Raw genomic sequence first — 19,816 nt, forward strand, 5'->3', positions numbered from 1 at the left:
GAGTGTTGTAATAGAACACATTATTAAGAACATGTGGCGAACATTGGTCAAGGTACATTTGCTAACCTCCCAGCCTGACTCAGAGTATTATCTTGTCTTTCAACTGAGGAGTTCTTTATAAGTTTCCCTTCAACTCAAATTTCTCCATGTCATTATCCCCAAACTTCTACCTGTAAAATAAATTACACAATTGTATTCTTCCTGCCATTGGGAGAAGACAGTGATTCCATAAACCCCGATACTGTCAAGAATTTGGTCTCTTCCTTGACATTTTCATTAACTTAATGCATTCAAATGCCATCACTATGTTTTTCAATATAAAGAGAGATGAAATAGAATCTTGTACCAAAGTTAATGGGTATCAATGACCAATAGTGTCGAAAAAAATGGAATTAATACTGAGGCTTGGGTAGTCGTTTTATTGGCAAAGATTCAAGAACATGCCACCTCAGAAGGACACTTAACCAGCTGCTACTTGACCTCTGCAGCCCCATCTCTACGGGGTGGAGAATCTTCCAAGGAACAGGATGGTGTGGGAAGCCTTGTGACGGATCAGAAAGATGAAGGGGTGGTCACAGACAAAGTGCTCCTCGGGCACGTAGGAGTTGGCGACGGCCGCCGTGGCTGCTGCTGCCTCAGTGCCCTCCTCGTTGACTTCCACAAAGGACTTGTGCACGACTTTGGAAATGAAAAGATCCCGAACACCCGTCATGCCTGACAGGTCGGCCCTGCTGTTGAAGAGATCCTGCAGCCCCAGGCGGGCCAGGGCCTCGTTGAGGGTGTAGCTCTCCTCCAGCTTGAACCTGGGCAGGCGCACGTTGACTTCCACAACACGCATGTTCTCAGGTTGGGTCCACTCCGTCAGGTTCTCCAAAGTCAGCTGCTCCTCGATCTGGAATTTGAACGGGCAAAGGAAAGAGTTGGAGACAATTTTATCCATCGATTAGGCTTCATTTGGATGAAGGGATCCATACAATCAGTTGCTAATGAGTTCCCTGGGTGTCCAGTGCAAATGTATTTCAGTAAGTGCTTTCAAATGACAGCTGTGCTTGCAGCTATCAGAGGTCTGGGTATGGGTCCATGTCAACCACTCATCACCCATCCAGCCACTTAGTCACCTCCCACCCACCCATAAACAACTCATCCATCCATCTTCTACCTAGTCACCTCCCCACCCACCCATGCCAGTGAGGGCCAGGGTGGCGAGCTTAGTATTAGATAATAGGCTCCACGAGACTAGGGGCAAATGTAAAGAGTTTTAAGTGCTCATTTACCCTGCTCTGTTCTGACTGATGACTGTGAGCCTTATGGAGCTAAAGTCATTACCAATATCCAGGTGAAAATAGAAAAAGATCCAGTTCGTTGATGGAAAGAAGGGTAATGGTACTACCAACCTCATAGCATTCAGTGACTCAGGTTCATAAAGCACTTGGCACTTCACAAGTGCTCGAGAAGTACCAACTGGACTTTCATGTGATCAGAAAAGGGAAGAGAAAGGAAACACGATGCGAAGAAGAAACTCTGATTTTAACGCATCCTCTATAGGCACACGTGGCTAAGAGTAACTGTCCTGACAGGAAGGTTGAGTAGGGAAGAAAAAAACTCAGCAGCAAGCAGAGACACTGAAGAAATCTGATATTTTTATCAGGCTGTACCAGCCCTGGTAAGAGAGGCCACAGCCTGCAAATCACTTATAGAAGGATTGTCAAATTCATATTAGAGAACAGGGCTCATTCTCAAACCATGGCACCAGCATTCCAGCTGTCTGCCTGCCTCCCTCCTCTCCCTCTCCTCTTTCTCATTTTCCATTTCCCTCTCACCACTCTCTCCCCGTTTCATTCCCTCCTTTTTCCTTCCCCCCTCCCCCGCCCTGCCAACTCACTGGTGAGGAACCAATCCATGGTCTCACCCATGCAGAACAAGTTCTCAGCCAACAGCTGGCCCAAGGCTCCATTTCTGCCACAGTTATTTAAAAGGTAGTTCACAGTCTGCTTTCTCATGGAATACAGTGAGAATGCGTGCGGAGAACAGGGCTTGAGCCTCTAAGATGAAGCTCCTTCCAACAGCTGTTTCAGTAGCAACAAACCCATATTCTGGCCCTCCTGATCAAGACCCAGGAAGAGAGTCACCATGCCCTGCTGGTGACCGGGTGACATTTGGCACAGCCTGTCCAAACTACCCCCAACCTCCCCCCCCCACTACTCCCCACCGCAGCTGAGCTCTGAACTTAAGAGGTGTCCTAGGGCTGATCATGGGGAAGGACAAAGAATAAGAAAGAAAAGTGGAGTCAGTGAGTGTGACAGCCGGCAGATCAGACGGGGAAGAGCCGGGTTCCTGGAAGCCTGAAGAGAGGCCCTGTCACCTTCTTCAGTCCTGTGGAAGAGTCTTCAATGTCATCAGGCAGCAGGATGACCATGCTGAGCTCCTGGCCCTGGTAGGGAAGTTCCAGCACGCGGCACTTCAGGGCCTCGATGTAGCCCAGGGGGAACGTGTTCTTCTGATACATCATGTTCACTTTTTTGGTGTCTTTCTGCACAGGAGGGAAAGAAAAGTGCCCCTGAACAGCTGCACTCCCTGCCCTCCCCTCCACCCAGAGCACAGGGTGTCTGGAGAGTCACCAGCTCCCCCACCCCCACCCCAGAGCTCAGGGTGCATCCTGAGATTCTCACCTTATTCAGCCTGAAGGGGACTTCCCTGGTGTCCTGCTTTGAGAATTCCTCCTGCCACTTCCCTTTGAAGTAGATGGCATTCACCAGCACCAGCTTGGTCATGCTGCCAACCACCCCTTTAGACAACAGTTCCGGAATTTTCCCTAAAATGATCAGGTTTTTTTTTTTTGTGTGTGTGTGTGTGTGAAAAACAGCTGAGAATGTAAACTTTGCCATGCACCTTGAGGGGCACCGACAGGCAGTGTGAGTACATTCGTCCCAGTTCCTTTTCCTTCAACAGGTATTGAGTTGGGAAAGAGCGGTTTGTGTCTCCAGGGAATAGGAACTCCTGAGGCGGTCAGGGTGACCCATGCCCTGTGCACGGGGTCTGAGAGCCAGACAGTCTCCCCCTTCTGGAGACTGTAATCCCCAGTGCGCCTGTTTTGTGAACAGTTATCCTTCCCAGGAACAAAAAATACTTTTCCATGAGATGTTTTTAAACACTAGTATCAGTTTTTCAACTACTTCCAGGATATTCTTCTTTTAATTTTTTTCTTTTTTGGCTTTTTTTGGTCACATCTGGCGATCTTAAGGATGACTCCTAGCTCTACACTCAGAAATGAGCCTGGCAATGCTGGGGGGACCGTATAAGATACAGGATATTGAACCCAGGTTGGCCATATGCAAGGCAAATGCTTCCCTTTGTACTATCACTCGACCAGGAAGTTTATTCTTGAGAGAAAGATAAAAATCCACAATGCAGGAGAGTGTCTTCACAGAACTATGGCACCACATACGACCACATGTGGATGGTCCCACGGGGCTGTGGATCGTCTGTGAAATAACTGGGGGCCCCGAGTAACCCCCTGACTCAGCGAGATCTGCAAAGACTAACTCCCACATAACACATCTCATTTCTTAGATATGCTATTGGGAAAGAAAAATGTCCAGTCCCAGAGATTGTAAACAGTGATTCATAATTTCAAGGTGACCCTTTGCATTTGTTTATTGACTAATATGGCACCCACTGCATTCTCCACCCCCCTCGATATTTAGTTCTTTTACCTTATTCAACATTTTATAATTTCAAAAATATGGTTTGGATGAATGTTCGGGGTGGGAAATAGATAGTGTCTTCAATGACATGTCATTGAGTTTCCAGTGCAGTGACTTTGCTGTAACTGTGTTGGGAGGGTGGGAGGTCCGTCCAGGTCTTACCTTCTGTCTGCCCTTTGACCCATGCATTGATCTCCTTCCTTGCATCTTCAGCTGCACGCTGGAAGTCCACACTGGCCAGTTCAGCACTGTACAGTTTTTGAGTCGAAGTTAAGAACTCCTATAGAAGAAGAGGCAGAAGGAAGGAGGAAGACGGACGAAGGAAGAAGAAGAAGGAAGGATGTAGAAGGTAGAAGGAGAAGGAAGAAAGAAGAGGAGAAAGAAGGAAGAAGGAAGAAGGAGGAGAAGAAAGAGAAGGAAAGACAGAAATGTCCTGCAATGACATACAGAAGCCCTTTTCTTACACCTTTCCATGTCACAAAAATTGCCCTAACAAACATCAATTTCATGTGACATAAAATATTCTAGCTCTTTTACTCATTGATTACATACACAGACACACACACACGCACACACACACATGCACATACACACATATATCTATCTTGTAAACAGAATTTAAGCATGCAGAGTTCCAGTGTTTATAAAACTTAACCAGTTCTTCTCTAAACTCTGACTAAAATCTTCATCAACATGCAAATGCTGGTCAAAGGTGAGGAGAACAGGGGTCAGTGTCACATTCAGAGAGCACTGGGGGTTCGACTCTCCCCCACAGGACCGTGAAATGAAACCCATTCAATGAGCAGGGGACAGCAGCCTCTGGGCTTGAAACAGACATCATGTTCAAAACACTTCTACAAATTTAAACTGAGTTGTTAGCGTTAGTGTGTGGAAAAACCTCTGCACAGCCTCGGGAACTGCAGAACACAGCACCAAGTACTCACGGGGAGGAAGTTGTAGGTTTTCTCTCCATACAGCCTATTGGCGAGTTTCAGAATGTAGGAAGCGCCACGTTTGTTGATATCGGCGTTCAGGCTCTGGAATCTTGAATGAATCTCCTCCACCAGGTCGAAATGAAGGGTCTAAAATAAAGGACAGGGCCTGAGGGCTAGCACTGCAGGTAGGGCGTTTGCCTTGCACGCGGCTGGCCCAGGCTCAATTCTCAGTATCCCATAAGGTCCCCCGAGCAATGCCAGGAGTAATTCGAGAGTGCATGAGCCAGCAGTAACTCCTGTGCATGCAGGGTGTGACCCAAAGCGTGCACACGCACACGCACACACACACATACACACAAAGGACACATTCTCTCTGGATCTGTTTACTCTTTGTTACAATATAATATCTTGCAATTGCTTTCCTCAAATTACATTTAGGGATGATTTCCTGATAAACACACTATTACTATTATTATTGTTATTATTATTATTATTTTCTTCATTTTGCGGCCAGACCTAGTGGTGCTCAGGGATTACTCCCAGCTCTGAATCCAGGGATGACTCCTTCAGTACTCAGGGGCCATATGGCGTTCCAGGAATTGATCCTGGGCCAATCTCATGCAAGGTAAGCACCTTACCCACTGGACTATCTCTTCAGCCCCCCAAAACATTATTTTCCAAGAAAAACAAATAATAAAGAATATAAAGTATATCATTTTGTGAAACATGAGGATTCAAATATTAGAAGCAGCTTTGCATCAGTTTTGGTTATACTTGTAATCCCACAAATATGCGTTAGTAAACTAAATAGTTCTACTAATCTGCCATTTCTGCCCCCCTCAAAAAAAACCCAAATGAGCGTGCTCTATGCCTGTAGGTCTTAAGTATAATTGGACTCAAGTTCTCAGAGGTAGCAATCAGAAATGCTCATGCAGGAGCACAAGACCTTGGACTTTCTTTATATCACTCACAGAGCAGCAGCAAGCCATATGTTGAAAAAACAACTTGTCTAACCTAAGAATATGACAAAAGCTTGGTTTCCTGAAAATCAAGTTCAAATCAAGTGTTTGTTAGGGCTTTACCAGGCTCAGCTGGTTCCCTGCTTGAGACGGGAAGAAGAAAACCCTCTCAGTACGGAAGTTTAGTGTTCCCTTCGATAGGGAATGTTTGCATAGCTGATACGATTGACCTGCTGCCATGCAAGAAACAGGCTAGAAGCTGAGCCGATCTGCAAGAGGGAACCGTGCGTGGTAAACGGGGGTGCAGGGAATGCATAAAAGAGGCAAGTGTGAGTGGCAGGAGGGTTTGAGCTTCCATGAAGGTCAAGAGTAGAAGCTTCCAGATCGAGAAGAGACCACCAGGTAAAGAGTGCTAGGAGGGCCTGTTCGGGATGGGAGATGCGGGCTGAAAGTAGACTATAGACCGAACATGATGGCCACTTAATACCTCTACTGCAAACCACAACACCCCAAAGGAGAGACAGAACAAAAGGGAACGCCCTGCCACAGAGGCGGGGTAGGGTGTGGGGAGGACCAGGTGAGGGCGGTGGGAGGGATGCTTGGACCATTGGTGGTAGAAAATGGGCACTGGTAGAGCAATGGGCACTCGACCATTGTATGACAAAAAACGCAAGCACAAAAGTTTCTAAGTCGGTAACTTTATCTCACGGTGATTCACTAATAAAATATTTAAAAAAAAAAGAAAAAAAAGAGTAGAAACTTCCCAGCAGGAACAAACTCACAACCTTAAGCCCAGGGCTCAGTTCCCACCCAGTGTCAGGGGCGTCAGGGATTGAGCAGGTGTGTTCCAGGGACTCTCGTTGCTGCTGCACCTTCCCCAGGCCCAGGGGAAACAGGGGTCCCAGACCAGAGCTGGAGTCTGCCCACACAGAAGTGGCCCCCATCGACTGTGGCTCAGGGCCCAAGAGATGTTGGAGGGGGTGGGGGGGAGGAAGGTGGTGCCTTGCAAAAGCTGACTCTGTTCTAACCCTAGCAGTGCGTTGGGTTCCCTGAGCACTGAGCTGTGAGTGAATCTGAGCACAGAGCTGGAATGACCCCTGAGCACAGCCTGGAGTGACCCTGCGCACAGAGCCGGGACTGAGCCCCGAGCACCCACCAAGCGCCTCTCCCACTACAGGACTGTCCATGTGCACTGTGCAGGGCCTGGCCCAGCACTGTCCCCGGGGCCACCCCTGCAGCCAGACACCAGGTCAGGAAGGAGGACAGGAAGCGCAGAGTGGCCTCAGGATCTGCCGGGATGCCCGAGTCTGCGTGGCAGTGCACAGCGACAGTCTCCCACCAAAACCCCAGTCCCACAGGGTCCTGACCGGGAGAGCCCCCGGGGACAGCTGTCCGCACTGCCTGCCTCAGACACCCGCAGGCCTGGCCCCAGCTGCTGCCAGCCTGCCCTGAAGAGACTGTCTGGGCTGGAGCTGGGGTCAGCCCCTCTGCCCCCTACCCCGACACCTGGCCCCCCGTGATCCCGACGTCAGAGAGCAGGGAGTGGCCTGCCCTGGCCTGACCTTGGCCAGCTGCGCCTCGGTGCTGCCCCTCGTGCCCAGGAAGACCATGGCCAGCGCCGAGGAGACACTCAAGGGGGAGAAGAAGATGTTGGCGTTGGGGTCTTCGTGGCTCAAGACACGGAACAGGTCCAGCGCGAAGAGGGTGTTGGCTGCGCTCAGAGGCTCCATGGTCACCAGGCTGTGGACAGAAGAGAGGCCGGCGGCCCAGCCCGCCAGTGAGGCCACCCCCCTGCCCACCCTCTCCACAGCCCCCAGCTGGGCCAGTCGCTGCTGTCAGGGGCTTGGCCAACTGCCCGGGGGGTCTCCAGGGGAGCTTGGCTGCCGGGGCCCGAGTCTCCCTCGAAACTCCTTCTAAGGGCGACTGCCACACCCGGTCTCTCCTGTCCCTCCTCAATGTCCCCAGGACTGGGGGCCGCAGGGGCCAGGAAACAGAATCCCTCCGTGCAGGGTTAGCGCTGCCGCTCGCTCTCGCCTTCACTGGCTCTGGCCATCCAGAGGGTGGAGGCTGCGCGCCAATGGGTCAGCGCCTTCCAGAATGGGACATGCCCAGCCTGGACCCCAGGCAGCACGGGGGCCGAAAGCAGCACTGTCCTCGCGCCCCGCACAGCTCCCGGCACCGGGCAGCTCTACCTGCTTCTCCTCAGGTCTGCGGACCTGGGGACCTGGCCTGAGCTGTCACCTTATAAAGGGAGGGTGAGGGATGGGCGGGCCCAGTGCGGCCCCCTGCACTGCACTTCCAGGAAGGCCAGGCAGGAAGTGGGCGCGGGGAGGGACGGGCGCGCCCAGTGTCCTGGCGTGGTCAGGGTGGGACTGGCATGCCCAGAGCCAGGTGGGGAAGGTGGGGACGGGTCAGGGCGGCACCTGGGACCCTGCACGGCCCCGCCCTTCCACCTTCCAGAGCTGGGCAACCTGCCAGCTCTTTCCCGGTAAACTGGACTGACTGCAGGGCATCTGCTCACCACTTTGGGGGCAAAGGGCCTTTTTGGATTCTGTCTGCACTCCCGTTGCGGAATGAATTCTAACGTATTTAGACACTGCTGAGGAAGCTAGCTGGCACAAGGAAAAACCAGGACTCGATAAACCAGAACCGGTTTCAAATCACAGGGACCAAGTCACAGTCTTTCAGGAACCAAAGTGTCTCTCCAGCCCACCCGCCCCTCGGGCTGCGTCTGAACTCTGAGCTGATGAGCAGAGCACTGGGGACCCTGTAGCAAGCCTGAGACTCCCCTGATCCCACAGAATGCCAGGGGGCGCCAAATAATGATGGCAGGAACTATTGGGCAGGGGTATTTCAGGGGAATACCAGTGGGTGAAATTTCCCCTGAATCCGTGGTGTTGGCGGGTATGAAATAACTGTGCCTTTACTCCCCCCTCCCACCCCCTGCCACGTTCTCAACATCTCTTTGTGGAAAGGAACAAAGGGGGACAACTGGGGTTGTAGGGAGCCATTTTACCTTACTGATCTTATCCTGTCACTATTTGTTTAATCACTAGCTAACCCCATGCCACACCTAGCAAAGGTTGCCACTCCTAATCTTACTGATCTTATCCTATCAACATTTGTTTATTACTAGCTAAATCCCGTGCCACACCCTGCATTTCTGTTGGGGGTCCTGGCACCACCTCCTCCCAACAGGGAGGTATAAATACTGTAACTGCCATAGAAGAAATGCCTTTTCTCCCTCCTCCGGGCTCTGCGTCTGTTCTTTCGGCTGCGCCCTACGAAGGGTTCTCCCTGCTGAACAGAACGAGACCTCCACATCGACTTCCACATGGGGTGTTATTTGCTTGCTTGTTTGGGGGCCACAAAGCCTGCTCTCAGGGCTTACTCCTGGCTCTGTGCTTGGGGCTGACTCCTGGCTTTGTGCTCAGGGCTGACTCCAGGCTCTCTGCTTGTGGCTCACTCCCGGCAAGGCTCAGGGCACCCTCTGTGGTGCCAGGACTGAACCAGCTCAACCACATGCCAAGCGAGTGCCTTGCTCACTGGACTCTCCATTTCCCCCTCCAAACTCCTGGTTTTTAGGCTTATGCTTGTGTTCAATGTGGAGATACCCTGGAAAAGAGATTGACCGTGGATTCTACTTTGAAACCTTGACTGTGATGAAAGCGGCCAGAAGAGCATGGCAGGAAGGGATCAAAATGCTTTTGTCCTGTTCAAAAGAAGCGGACTTGAGTGTAGACTGAAGAGCGTCTGCAGCTTCTCAGAGCCCAAGCGGACCCTTCCAGAGATGCATCTGCCTGAGCAAGGGCTTCAGTGACCTGGCCTTGGCCCCGACCACAGAGTGAGCGACCACTCACAGGGCCAAAGATGAGTCAGGAGGGGGGCCTGCACTTGGATTCTGTCTGCACTCCTGATGCGGAATGAATTCTAATGTATTTACTTACGTTGGTGAGGAAGCTAGCTGGCACAAGGAAATGCCAGGACTCGATAAACCAGAACCGGTTTCAAATCACAGGGATCAAGTCACAGTCTTTCAGGAACCAAAGTGTCTCTCCAGCCCACCCGCCCCTTTGCACCCAGGGAATACAAAGCACACCAGCAGAAGGACGCCATGCTCTGGTTTCTCAGGCGTCCGTGCCCTCCTGGCCTCTCCTCCGGCTGCCTTCAGAGAGTGAACACTCCTGGGCTCAGGATCACAGCGAGGAGCAAGCCCCTGCCTGGCTGACATGAGGGGGCTCCTCTACGTTTCCTCCTCGTGGACTCCATAGGGGACCCCAAAGTGTAACCCCAGCTGGCTGTCAATGGGGGCTCTCCAATAACCCCCAATTGTGGACCCCTGGAGTGAAACCCAGGGGTTTCCCCACCAGGCGACCTCAGGGAAGGAACAGTCCTGGCAGATGCACACCCCTGATGGACGAGGGCATTACTCATCCCCTGATCGGCACCATGTAAGGGACCTAGAGGGGACACCCCTTTTGAACTATCTAGGAAACCCCCCTCCTGGACTCTGGCATCAACTATCTTTTCAGACCATGATGCACTGAGGATAGAAGTTAATCACATCACACACAGAAATGGAGAGTCAAAACAAAAACCTGGAAATCAAGCAGCTCAATGTTGAGCAATGAGTGGGTCAGAGAGGAAATCTAGGAAGAAATTGAAAGATTCCCGGAAACAAATGGCAATGAAGATGCAAGCTACTACCAGAACTTGTGGTACACAACTAAAGCAGCGTTAAGGGGAAAATTTATAACTCAGCAGACGTTTCTCAGGAAGAAAGAAAGGGCCCACATAAATAACTGGACTGCACAGCTTAAGATCTTACAAAATGATCAACAAAAGGAGCGCAAACCAGGCAGGAGGAAAGGAATAATAAAATCATTGAGCAGAAATCAATGAGCCAGATTTGGGAAAAATAACCGATCTAAAGATCAATGAAAACCAAGAGCCGGTTATTTGGAAAACAAAACAAAACAAAACAAAACAAAACAAAACACAAAATACCCAAGACTGTTAAACCATGAGCAAGACTCACAAAGAAAGAGAGGGGCTGGAGTGGTAGTACAGCGGGTAGGCGTTTGCCTTGCATGCGGCTGGCCCAGGTTGGATTCCCAGCATCCCATATGGTCCGCTGAGCACTGCCTGGAGTATTTCCTGAGTGCAGAGCCAGGAGTAAACCCTGAACATTGCCAGGTGTGACCCAAATAGCCAAAAAACAAAGAGAACCTTAGTAACCCAAAACAGAAATGGAAAGGGGGGCATCACAACAGAAACCAAAGAAATTCAAAAGATCAGAGATTACTTTGAAATTCTATATGCCACGAAACCAGTGAACCTAAGAGAAATGGAGAAATTCCTGGATTCCAGTAACCTCCCAAGGCTGAGTCAAGATTTGGAATACCTGAATAGACCTGTCACAATCAAGGAAATTGAAACGGTAATAAAAAATCTCTATAGAAAGATGGCACAAACCTCATGAAAATAATCTCTGTCAATGTCGATGGTATAAATGCACCCATAAGACTCACAGAGTGCAAAATAGAAAAAAATTCTGAATCCAGCATTCTGTAGGTTTCACAAGAAAAGCACAGGCATGTGGACTCAAGCGTTCGGTGGCAGAGAACCATTCCCCTGTGGCCGAGAACCATTCCCCTGTCTAAACCATGGCGACAGATGGGCAAAGGACTGGGGAACTGAGGAACAGGGCCCCAGGCTGGTTGGTAGGCAGTTAATCTCTCTCCGCCCCAGCACAGTTTGATCTCCCCCTTACAGCACAATCGTAGTCATAGTTTTGGTTATAGTCCCAGTCATCATAGTTCCATCCTTCTTGTCCTCATAGTCCTCATGGTCATCTTAGACCCTTCTTTCCCCTTTTAGCATAGTTATATAGGCATCATGAAGGGTTGGGGTACATATAGGTGGGACTAAACATTGTCATCTGGGCAGTGCTTCCTATAAAGATATGCAAGACTCTAAGACTTTGCAGAGAGAGAGAGAGAGAGAGAGAGAGAGAGAGAGAGAGAGAGAGAGCGAGAGCGAGAGCGAGAGAGCGCATAGTGGTAGGTCATATTGATTTTTTTAATATTTAAACTTTTTAAACTTTGCATTAAAAATGTTAATGTGAAGGCACCATGATTCATATAGTTATTGACATAGTTTCAGGAGCACAATGTTCCAACAGCAACCCCACCACCCACATCCATTTCCCCCTACCAGTGTCCGCAGGGTCCCTTGCACCCCACCCTGCCTCCTGGACAGGCAAACTTTTAAGTTTGGTGGTTGTGGTTTGCATCTCATGCTGACAGCGCTGATAGCCCCGCAGAGTGGACACAAACACACACCTGCCTCTACATGGCTGATGCACTCAAGGCCCCTAACTCCCACCCCTGTTGTCTCCGTTCGTCTCCTCTTACTCCCCCCACCTGGGTTCTTTCCTGCTCTACTTTCTTTTTTTTTTATTTTTTAATTTAAATTTTATTGAATCACCAGGTGGAGGGTTACAAAGTTCTCAGGATTATGTCAGTTATACAGTACTCAAACACCCTTCCCTTCACCCGTGCCCATATTCCATCACCAACCACCCCATTATACCTCCCGCCCCCTCCCGCCCCCCCCAGTCCCCGCCCTTGTAAGTGATAAGTTTCACTTCGTTTACGCTTTATCTTGGTTACAGTCCATGTTTCAACACATAATTCACTATTGTTGCTAGGGTTTCCCCCCAAAAAAGAGAAGACAGTCCCACTGTCAAGGAAGCATTTGATGGCTCTCCATTGCTGAGAATGTAGAGATATTAAGTCCCGCTGTTTGTTACATAACTTTTCTATTTTTTTCCCCCCTCGTCCTGCGCCACCGAGATCATGCCTGTTTAGTAATCACCACGCTGCCTGACAAAGGGAAAACAAACCAAAAGAGATGGTTATTTCTCGTCATCAGCCGGCGTGGGGCTCTGGCTTAGTTGATAGTCTGGTAGAATGTCTGCAAGCAGTTTCTGGAACCAAAAGTAATACGCTGGTATCGGCCCCGGCTCAAGATTCCACCAGCGTCCCGCTGTTCCAAGTACATAATAATTTATTCCCTTGTATCTGATTCCCTCGCCACCAGGTCCGTGTCAGCTTAATGGACATCATACTATGGTTAACGCCACGCCGCGTTTCTTCCCGAGAAAGAAGGATATTTCTTCTCAGCCGGCGTGGGGATATGGCTTAGTTCAGTCTATAGAGATGGCTACCACTTTGGTGGCCTTCAATATTTAAAGTCCAGGGAAAATTCTGCCTAAAATTCTATCGCTACAATCTTTTACCCTTTAACAAAAAACTTAGTACTATTGTTTGGAGTTTCCCCCCACGTTAAGCCCTGCCAAAAAGGAACATTTACACGTTGCTGACAATCAAACAATCAAAAGATATTATCGCAGCCGCGCAGTTTTGGATTTCTATATGAAGTCCAAGGAAAATTCTTTTGGTAATTGCATCACTTGCTGGCAACGCCTGGGCCAGAAGCTCCCAGCACACAGTTTGGAGGCATTTTGGGGGCGCCGCTCGTGTCCAAAGTGGTTCAGTTGCCTCCGGGGTCGATCTCGCGCGGGGCCGCAAAGGTCCTGCTCTACTTTCATTTCTTGGATCCAGGGTCATTTTCTTTCTGCCTACACAAAGCACTGTGGCCAACGGCTGCCCTCCAGTTGGGCCCGGGATCTTTGTTAGGACCCAGGGTCTGAAAGGCCACCCAGCGCAATGATCTCTGCAGTAGGAGATTTGATTTGGACAAGTCCAACATGTATGGAGTTTAGAGAGCTGACCGGTCAGGGCCGTCCCGGCCACTAGGAGAGTGACCCCTCCCCTGGTTTCCAGAGTCCTTTCATACTCTGAAAACACAAGGGGCTTCCTGAACCATCTTGTGCCCCTCCCGGTGACCTTTTCCTTGACTGATTTGGTGGTGGTTATCGCCACTGACTTCATGCAGGGGTGATTCTGCCTTTTGGGCTGATCGCCATAAATGGGTGTTACCTGGTTAACCTGACAGTTACTGCAAAAGCTGTGCTCTCCCAAGATGGCTCTGCTGATGCTAAGTAAGGCTGAGGATTGCAGGAAGTGAGCAGACCTTCAAATCTTGTTTTGTGGTTCTGGCAAAGTTTTCTGCTTTGATCGCCTGATTCCAGTCACCGACAGGACATCAAGGTGTGAGGGACCCTTCCATATCTCAAGGCCAGGTTCCCTGCTTTCCCAGGTGGAGGACGTGCCAAACCCCATGAGGTTTGGCTGGTGACGTGCCAAACCCCATGAGGTTTGGCTGGTGACTCTGTTCAGGATGCTCCATCTCTGAGCTGAGTCTCTGAGTCACACTGGTGTGAAAGGGTCCGGGACTCCCATAGCAGGAATCTGCTCTCAGATGTCATGACTGAGATCTTAGCCGGCCGTATGCGGCTTCCTGCACCTTGCCCTGGCTGGTGAGTAAGCCTGGCTGTTCATTGTGGTAAGCCTCATTGAAGGGCACAAAAGGGATTCTGTAAAACAAACATCATTCTCAGCAAATATCATTATTCAGAGCCTACACCACTTGTTAAAGATATCGATGCGTTTTGCAAAATTAAATAAAGGCAATCCCTAGTTAGGGAAACTCAAGAGTCCAATGATCAAATACATCACCCCCGTGTTTTATCATAGCACACAGGCTACAAGGAAATGGGAATGTCAAGTGTGGGGATGTCAAGTCTGGGTTAGAGAATTAACTGCCCCGTTACTCCAGGCCAGGGAAAAATTAGCACTTTTTCCTTTAAACTGCACAATTTATTGTCCCGGTCTCAGAGCTAACGTCCTCCACCATGTGGGCGAAAATGCCCGAGTTATCTTTCCAAACCCATGGTCAGCTTCTCCACTCTGATTTTGTCCTGTCTGAGTCTATAGCAAGAAGACCACAAAGCGTCCCCAGAGTTATTTGGCTAGCATCTGCTTTGCAAACAGTAAATAAATAAAATAAATAAAAAATCACTCTGCAACCACTCGGAAATCTATTTTATTTTATTTTTATAAAGTTTTCACAATAATTCATTACAGTTAATATTCAAACACCAATCGCAGCACCTTGCACCTTCCCACCACCATAGGAACAAAGTGTGTGAAGATTTTTGTGTTGTATCTTAGAGCCACTTGAGCCCTTGTGTAATAGATTACAAGCATGTATGTTAAACCCAAACAAATGTGGGCATCAGTGGGGAGAGTATGAGAGATTCTGGGCTGCACACTCCAAGAATTCTGAAATTTAGACTATGATTATAGAGCAGATTCACTCATGGGTAAGGCCTGTGTCGCTCTCTTCTTGGCTGTTGATGAGATTATGTGGCACCGGGGGCAGTGTGTGGGTGTGACTGCCAAGCTACTGGAAAACTGGGGAGCTGGGAGGAGGAGGCCCAGTCCCGCTCTTTTGGGGGTCCCGTCCTTTCTAGCAGGAAGGACCCTTTGTGGGACTGAGAAAAGGACAAGCCGAATGAACAGATGCAGAGCCAGAAAGCAGCAAGAAAGAGGAAAGTTTTTTCTACTGGCAGCTACAGCATTTATACTTGTCTGCTGGGAGGCAGTGGTATGGTCTACGTGCCCAGACCCCCATACAGGCAGTAGTAAATTACAGATTGTGACATGTCCCTTGATCATGTCAGGTATGGGCATCGGCAAGTGAAAACAATGGTGAAACAATAAGATCAGTAAGGTCAATAGTGGCAACCTTGTTACAGGGATTTAAGCAAGCCTGGAAGACAAGAGCCAGGCTTGTAAATTGGCTTCCTACACGCTCTGAGCGAGCTTGGAGACCTCAGTCCTGGGTCCCTCATAACTGGGTTTTTCTGCAGGTTACTTGGTGGGTGAGGCTCATCCGAGCCTGTGGAGACTGGCCTTGAGCATGGTTGTGGTTGAGTTCTGGAGGTTTTCGGCTGCCGAGGTTCTGCTGTGGTGGGCAGGGAAATTCAGCTCACCCCCCTCCGAATTGCACTGGTGAAGACAGCCTGGTATGGTATCCCCCTGGGAAATTTACAAGTATTTAAGCAAATTATCCCAAAGTGTTCCCCAGCTTCATCTCACATCCCACTCTGGATGCTTTCAGGAGGAGTGGGTGGGAGACTGATCTGGGCCAAGGAGAACACACCAGGAGCCACTCCCCACCGTTGAACAGTCTGTGGGCTGAGACGTTTGGTTGGGGTCGGCTAGGTGAGCCAGGAGTAAGCCTTGAGCATCGCTAGGTGTGGCCGAAAACTTACTGCTTCCCCAAATTAAAAGAAAAAGAAGAAAGGAAGAAAAGAGGAAAGAAAGAAAGAAAGAATGAATGAAAGAAAGAGTGGAAGGAAAGAAGGAAGGAAGGAAGGAAGGAAGGAAGGAAGGAAGGAAGGAAGGAAGGAAGGAAGGAAGGAGGATTAAGCCCACAAGACTTCAGTAGTATTATTTCATGTGAAGAGAGAGAAAAATAAACTTTAAATGCCTTCTGTTCTACTTTCATTGAAAACATCTGGGTTAACATAAACTGAGGATCCACATCTTACCTGATTTCCTGAACATTTCAACTATAGTATCCAGACTTTCCTAGAAACAAAAGTTTGCAGCACATACTCACTCTTTGAAAACTGACCTTGCGAAATTTGCACAATGATAAAAATAATTTTCAAATTCCATTTAGGGAACATTTTCTGCAGAGAAGCTCAACCCCACGGGACTAGGACTCGAGAAACAGCTTTACAGAGGGGCGGAAGGGCCTGGCCCAGGGTCCTGGGGGAAACGCTCTCACTGACTGTTCTGGTGCTGGCTGGATACTCACTTTACTCTTTTCAGACTAGTTTGGGTTTTGTAGGGGCCTCTCCAGCAGTGCTTGGGGACATGGGGGCCTTGCCCAGCAACGCTCAGAGGGGGCAGACAGCTTGGTACCCACATCCAGTGACACCTGGAGTCCACCAGGGCCGTCCACTGCTGGGCATCAAACTTGGGACTCACATTTGCTTGGTGTGTATCTACCCCTTGCAGATCTCTCCCCGGCCCTACCCTTTTCTCTTTTGAATGGCCTTGCTTGTGGATTCGAAGGAAATCACCTGGGGCTGGAGCGATAGCACAGTGGTAGGGCATTTGCCTTGCATGCAGCCAACCTGGGTTCGATTCCCAGCATCCCATATGGTCTCCCAAACACCGCCAGGAGTAACTCCTGAGTGCAGAGACAGGAGTAACCCCTGTGCATTGCCAGATATGACCCCCAAATCACCAAACAACAACCAAAAAGAAAATCAACTTTGTTCTGTGACACACTATGCACACACAGAGAGAGTAGTTTGTGGTGACATACCCCTCCATGCTACTGCCAGGCCAGCTCCGGTACCAGCCACCTTCCTGAGAATCGGCTTATCTGAGATTGTCAAGTCACTGAGATGCCCTTTGAACTGGCCAGAGTCACGGGGAGATCAAAAGAATACCCCTAACCCTACTGGGCAGGGATTCCTTAGAATCACGTTGAATGTTTTTCTCGTCCCTCTCATGAGGCTCAGCGGAGAAACTTGGCGATTTCGGCTCAATTTGGGAGATTTCACTGCTGCCTGGGCCTGAGGCTGTGACGCCCCGTGGCTCTGTGGACCCAGGTCTGTCACTAAGAGGACAGCCCACCTCTTCCTGAAGCGGCCACAGTGTCACCTCAGGGCTGGTCCTGGGTCGTCCCGATTTCCAGCGAGGCTCGCACGGTGCCCTGGGAGAGGTGGACACATGTCTGAGTCGGTGAGAACGGACCTTGGCAGGACTGTCACCGTTTCCTGTGTAAAACACAGACCCAGGCGGGAACCCATGTCGTGACGATGGAAGCACCAGCGCTGCGCGTCCAGCCGGGGTCACCGTCTCTGCCCCTGCTCCGGCCTGAGTGTCTGAGAGTGTCTGTGCGAGTATCAGAGCTCTGGGCACCTGGGGCGGCCGTGTGCAGCCGCCAGCGTCTCCTGAGTCCGTCTGAGAAGGTCTCCAGCACCCGGGCCCCTTCCCGCTTTGTTTTCTCAGGCTGTGTCATTTCTGCCTTCGTGGATTCTGTGTGTCTTTTTGCAAGGTGCCATCCCCTGCCCTGACCACTCGCCTCGACCTTCTCTCTCATCGTAGTCGGCCCTGTCTGCTGCTGACAGCATTGTTGATCACGGTGGTCTGCATTTACCTGGAGTGTCTTTTGAATGTAGATGGAGCTGTGGAAACCATCCTCCTTTTATCATCTTTATCAGAGCAAATGGGAGCTTTGAATTAGTGTATGAGGAGTCCAACATTTGGAACTCCTATACTTAGATTTTTATTATGGCATGCATGTGTGCGTGTGTGTGTGTGTGTGTATGTGTGTGTGTGTGTGTGAGTATGTGTATGTGGGGGGGTGCTAATTTAGATTTTACTGACTCCTGTGAAAAGCAATATTCAGGTTGACAGAACCAACTGCATCTTGTGCCCAAGAATCCACGTTACTGACCTTCTGGTTATTGACCTTCTGACTTAGAAGAGTCTCTGTTAACAAACTGGCGACGGTATCTGGCTCCCAGCAAATCAGCTTCTCTGAGTGCAGTGTGAGGTCATTTTTGTTTCTTTTCTTCCTTTGATGGGTAACCAATGGCAACTTGGTCAAAGCCAACAGGCCCAGAGAGATGTAATCTGTATATGTGGTCTCCAAGCAGCCCGGGATCAGGGTTAGTTTGCCATCTTCTCTCTTTCAAAAGATCCTGAAGGGGAGAAACAGTTGGGATAGAGAAGGGACCATTATGACAAAGATAGTTGGAAATGATCACTCTGAACAAGAACTGTGTGCTGAAAGCAGGTAAAAGAACAAACAGGATAACTTTTCTGTATCTAAATTGCAAACCATAATGCCCAACAGAAGAGAGAAAGAGTGGGGGTGAGAGAGAGAGAGAGAGTGAGAGAGAGAGAGAGAGAAAGGAAAGTGCCTGCCATAAAGACAGGCTGGAGGGAGGGTGATGAGAGGGAAATGGGACACTGGTGGTGGGAAATGCACACTGGTGGAGGGATGGGTGTTGGAACACTGTACGGCTGAAACCTAATCATGAACAGCTTTATAACTCTGTATCTCATGGTGATTCAATAAAAAATTAGAATTGAAAATGAACCCTTAAGAAGAGGATAGTACAGTGGAAAGGCACTTCAACTGCATGAGGCCAACCTGGGTTCAATCACTGGCACCACATGTGGCCCCCAGAACTTTGCCAGGAAGAAAGCCTGAGCACCAGTGAGTATGATCCAAGAATAAAAACCAAAACATTAAAAGTAAGTTTTTTTAAATTTAGAAATCCCAGTGGGGTATCATGGGGGCGGATGCCATAGTTTATCGACATATCAAAGGCCCAGAACAAGTCTCAAGGTTTTATTTTAATATTTATTTATTGATTGATTTATTGCTTTTGGGTAACACCCAGCGATGCACAATGATACTCTTGACTCTGCACTCAGGAATTATTCCTGGTGGTGCTCAGGGGACCATATGGGATGCTGGGAATCAACCCCGGGTCAACCGGGTGCCCTACCCACTGTAGTATCGCTCCAGCCCACAAGGTTTTATTTCAGCTTCCTCTTGTTTTCCCTGTTGATGCTCCTCACACCCACTCCTCTCTGGTTGTGTGTTGACTGTTGTGTTTGGAGTCAGATGGTGAAAAGTAACCTGAGGACTCTGAGTCATCTCCCAGGGAAGGTCCTCGCTCCCCTCTGCCATGTTCTTCCTTCCTTCCATCACCCATCTCTGGGTGGCCCGATTCCAGACTGGACTTTTCTGGATGTCCCGGGGTTTGTGGTAGCCGGGGAGGAGCAGAGCCCAGAGGATCTGCAGATTCCCAGCCCCCGTCACTGAGATGTGTCTTCCCGGGAGCAGGTCGGGGCCTCAGCTGGGCAAGTCCTGGGCTGGGCTGTGCTCCTTGACACTGGGACTCAGATGGAGATGGCTGTGGACTCGAGAATGGAGTATACGTGTGTGTGTGTGTGGGTGGGGGAATTTCTCCTGAGACCCCGTAAGACATCTCCTGAGTAGCTTGATTTATTGTTTAGCACCGCTCACCCCAATCTCCACCAGCCTGGCGCTTTCTGCCCTCTAAACTTGGGGTTCAATTTCAGGGTATATTGGGCTGGAGCAATAGTACAGAGGGTGGGGCCTTTGCCTTGCACGGGCCACACCAAGTTCCATTCCCAGCATCCCATATGGTCCCCCAAGCACCGCTAGGAGTGATTTCTGAGTG

The 19,816-nt window shown here is 49.7% G+C and overlaps 1 protein-coding gene across 1 annotated transcript; it reads right to left on the bottom strand.

Moving 5' to 3' along the window:
* Positions 1–496: 496 nt before the first annotated feature.
* LOC129402398 (leukocyte elastase inhibitor-like) lies at positions 497–7,328 on the bottom strand. The gene is made up of 6 exons (XM_055128902.1): positions 7,161–7,328; positions 4,649–4,786; positions 3,867–3,984; positions 2,670–2,812; positions 2,363–2,530; positions 497–892 (listed from the first exon to the last, which is right to left on the bottom strand). The coding sequence occupies exons 1-6, from the start codon at positions 7,326–7,328 to the stop codon at positions 497–499; spliced, it is 1,131 nt and encodes a 376-aa protein (XP_054984877.1).
* Between the last annotated feature and the right edge of the window lie 12,488 nt (positions 7,329–19,816).

The sequence above is a fragment of the Sorex araneus genome, chromosome 2 (assembly GCF_027595985.1).
Source record: "Sorex araneus isolate mSorAra2 chromosome 2, mSorAra2.pri, whole genome shotgun sequence".
NCBI lineage: Eukaryota > Metazoa > Chordata > Mammalia > Eulipotyphla > Soricidae > Sorex > Sorex araneus.

Bases quoted from the DNA above. Each gene is read 5' to 3' on its own strand.
- LOC129402398 (XM_055128902.1), bottom strand. From the start codon at position 7,328: ATGGAGCCTCTGAGCGCAGCCAACACCCTCTTCGCGCTGGACCTGTTC. The intron at 4,787-7,160 runs GTCAGGCCAGGG...CCTTTATTTTAG, and splicing joins CCGAGGCGCAGCTGGCCAAG to ACCCTTCATTTCGACCTGGT. The intron at 2,813-3,866 runs GTAAGACCTGGA...TGATCATTTTAG, and splicing joins GGTCAAAGGGCAGACAGAAG to GGAAAATTCCGGAACTGTTG.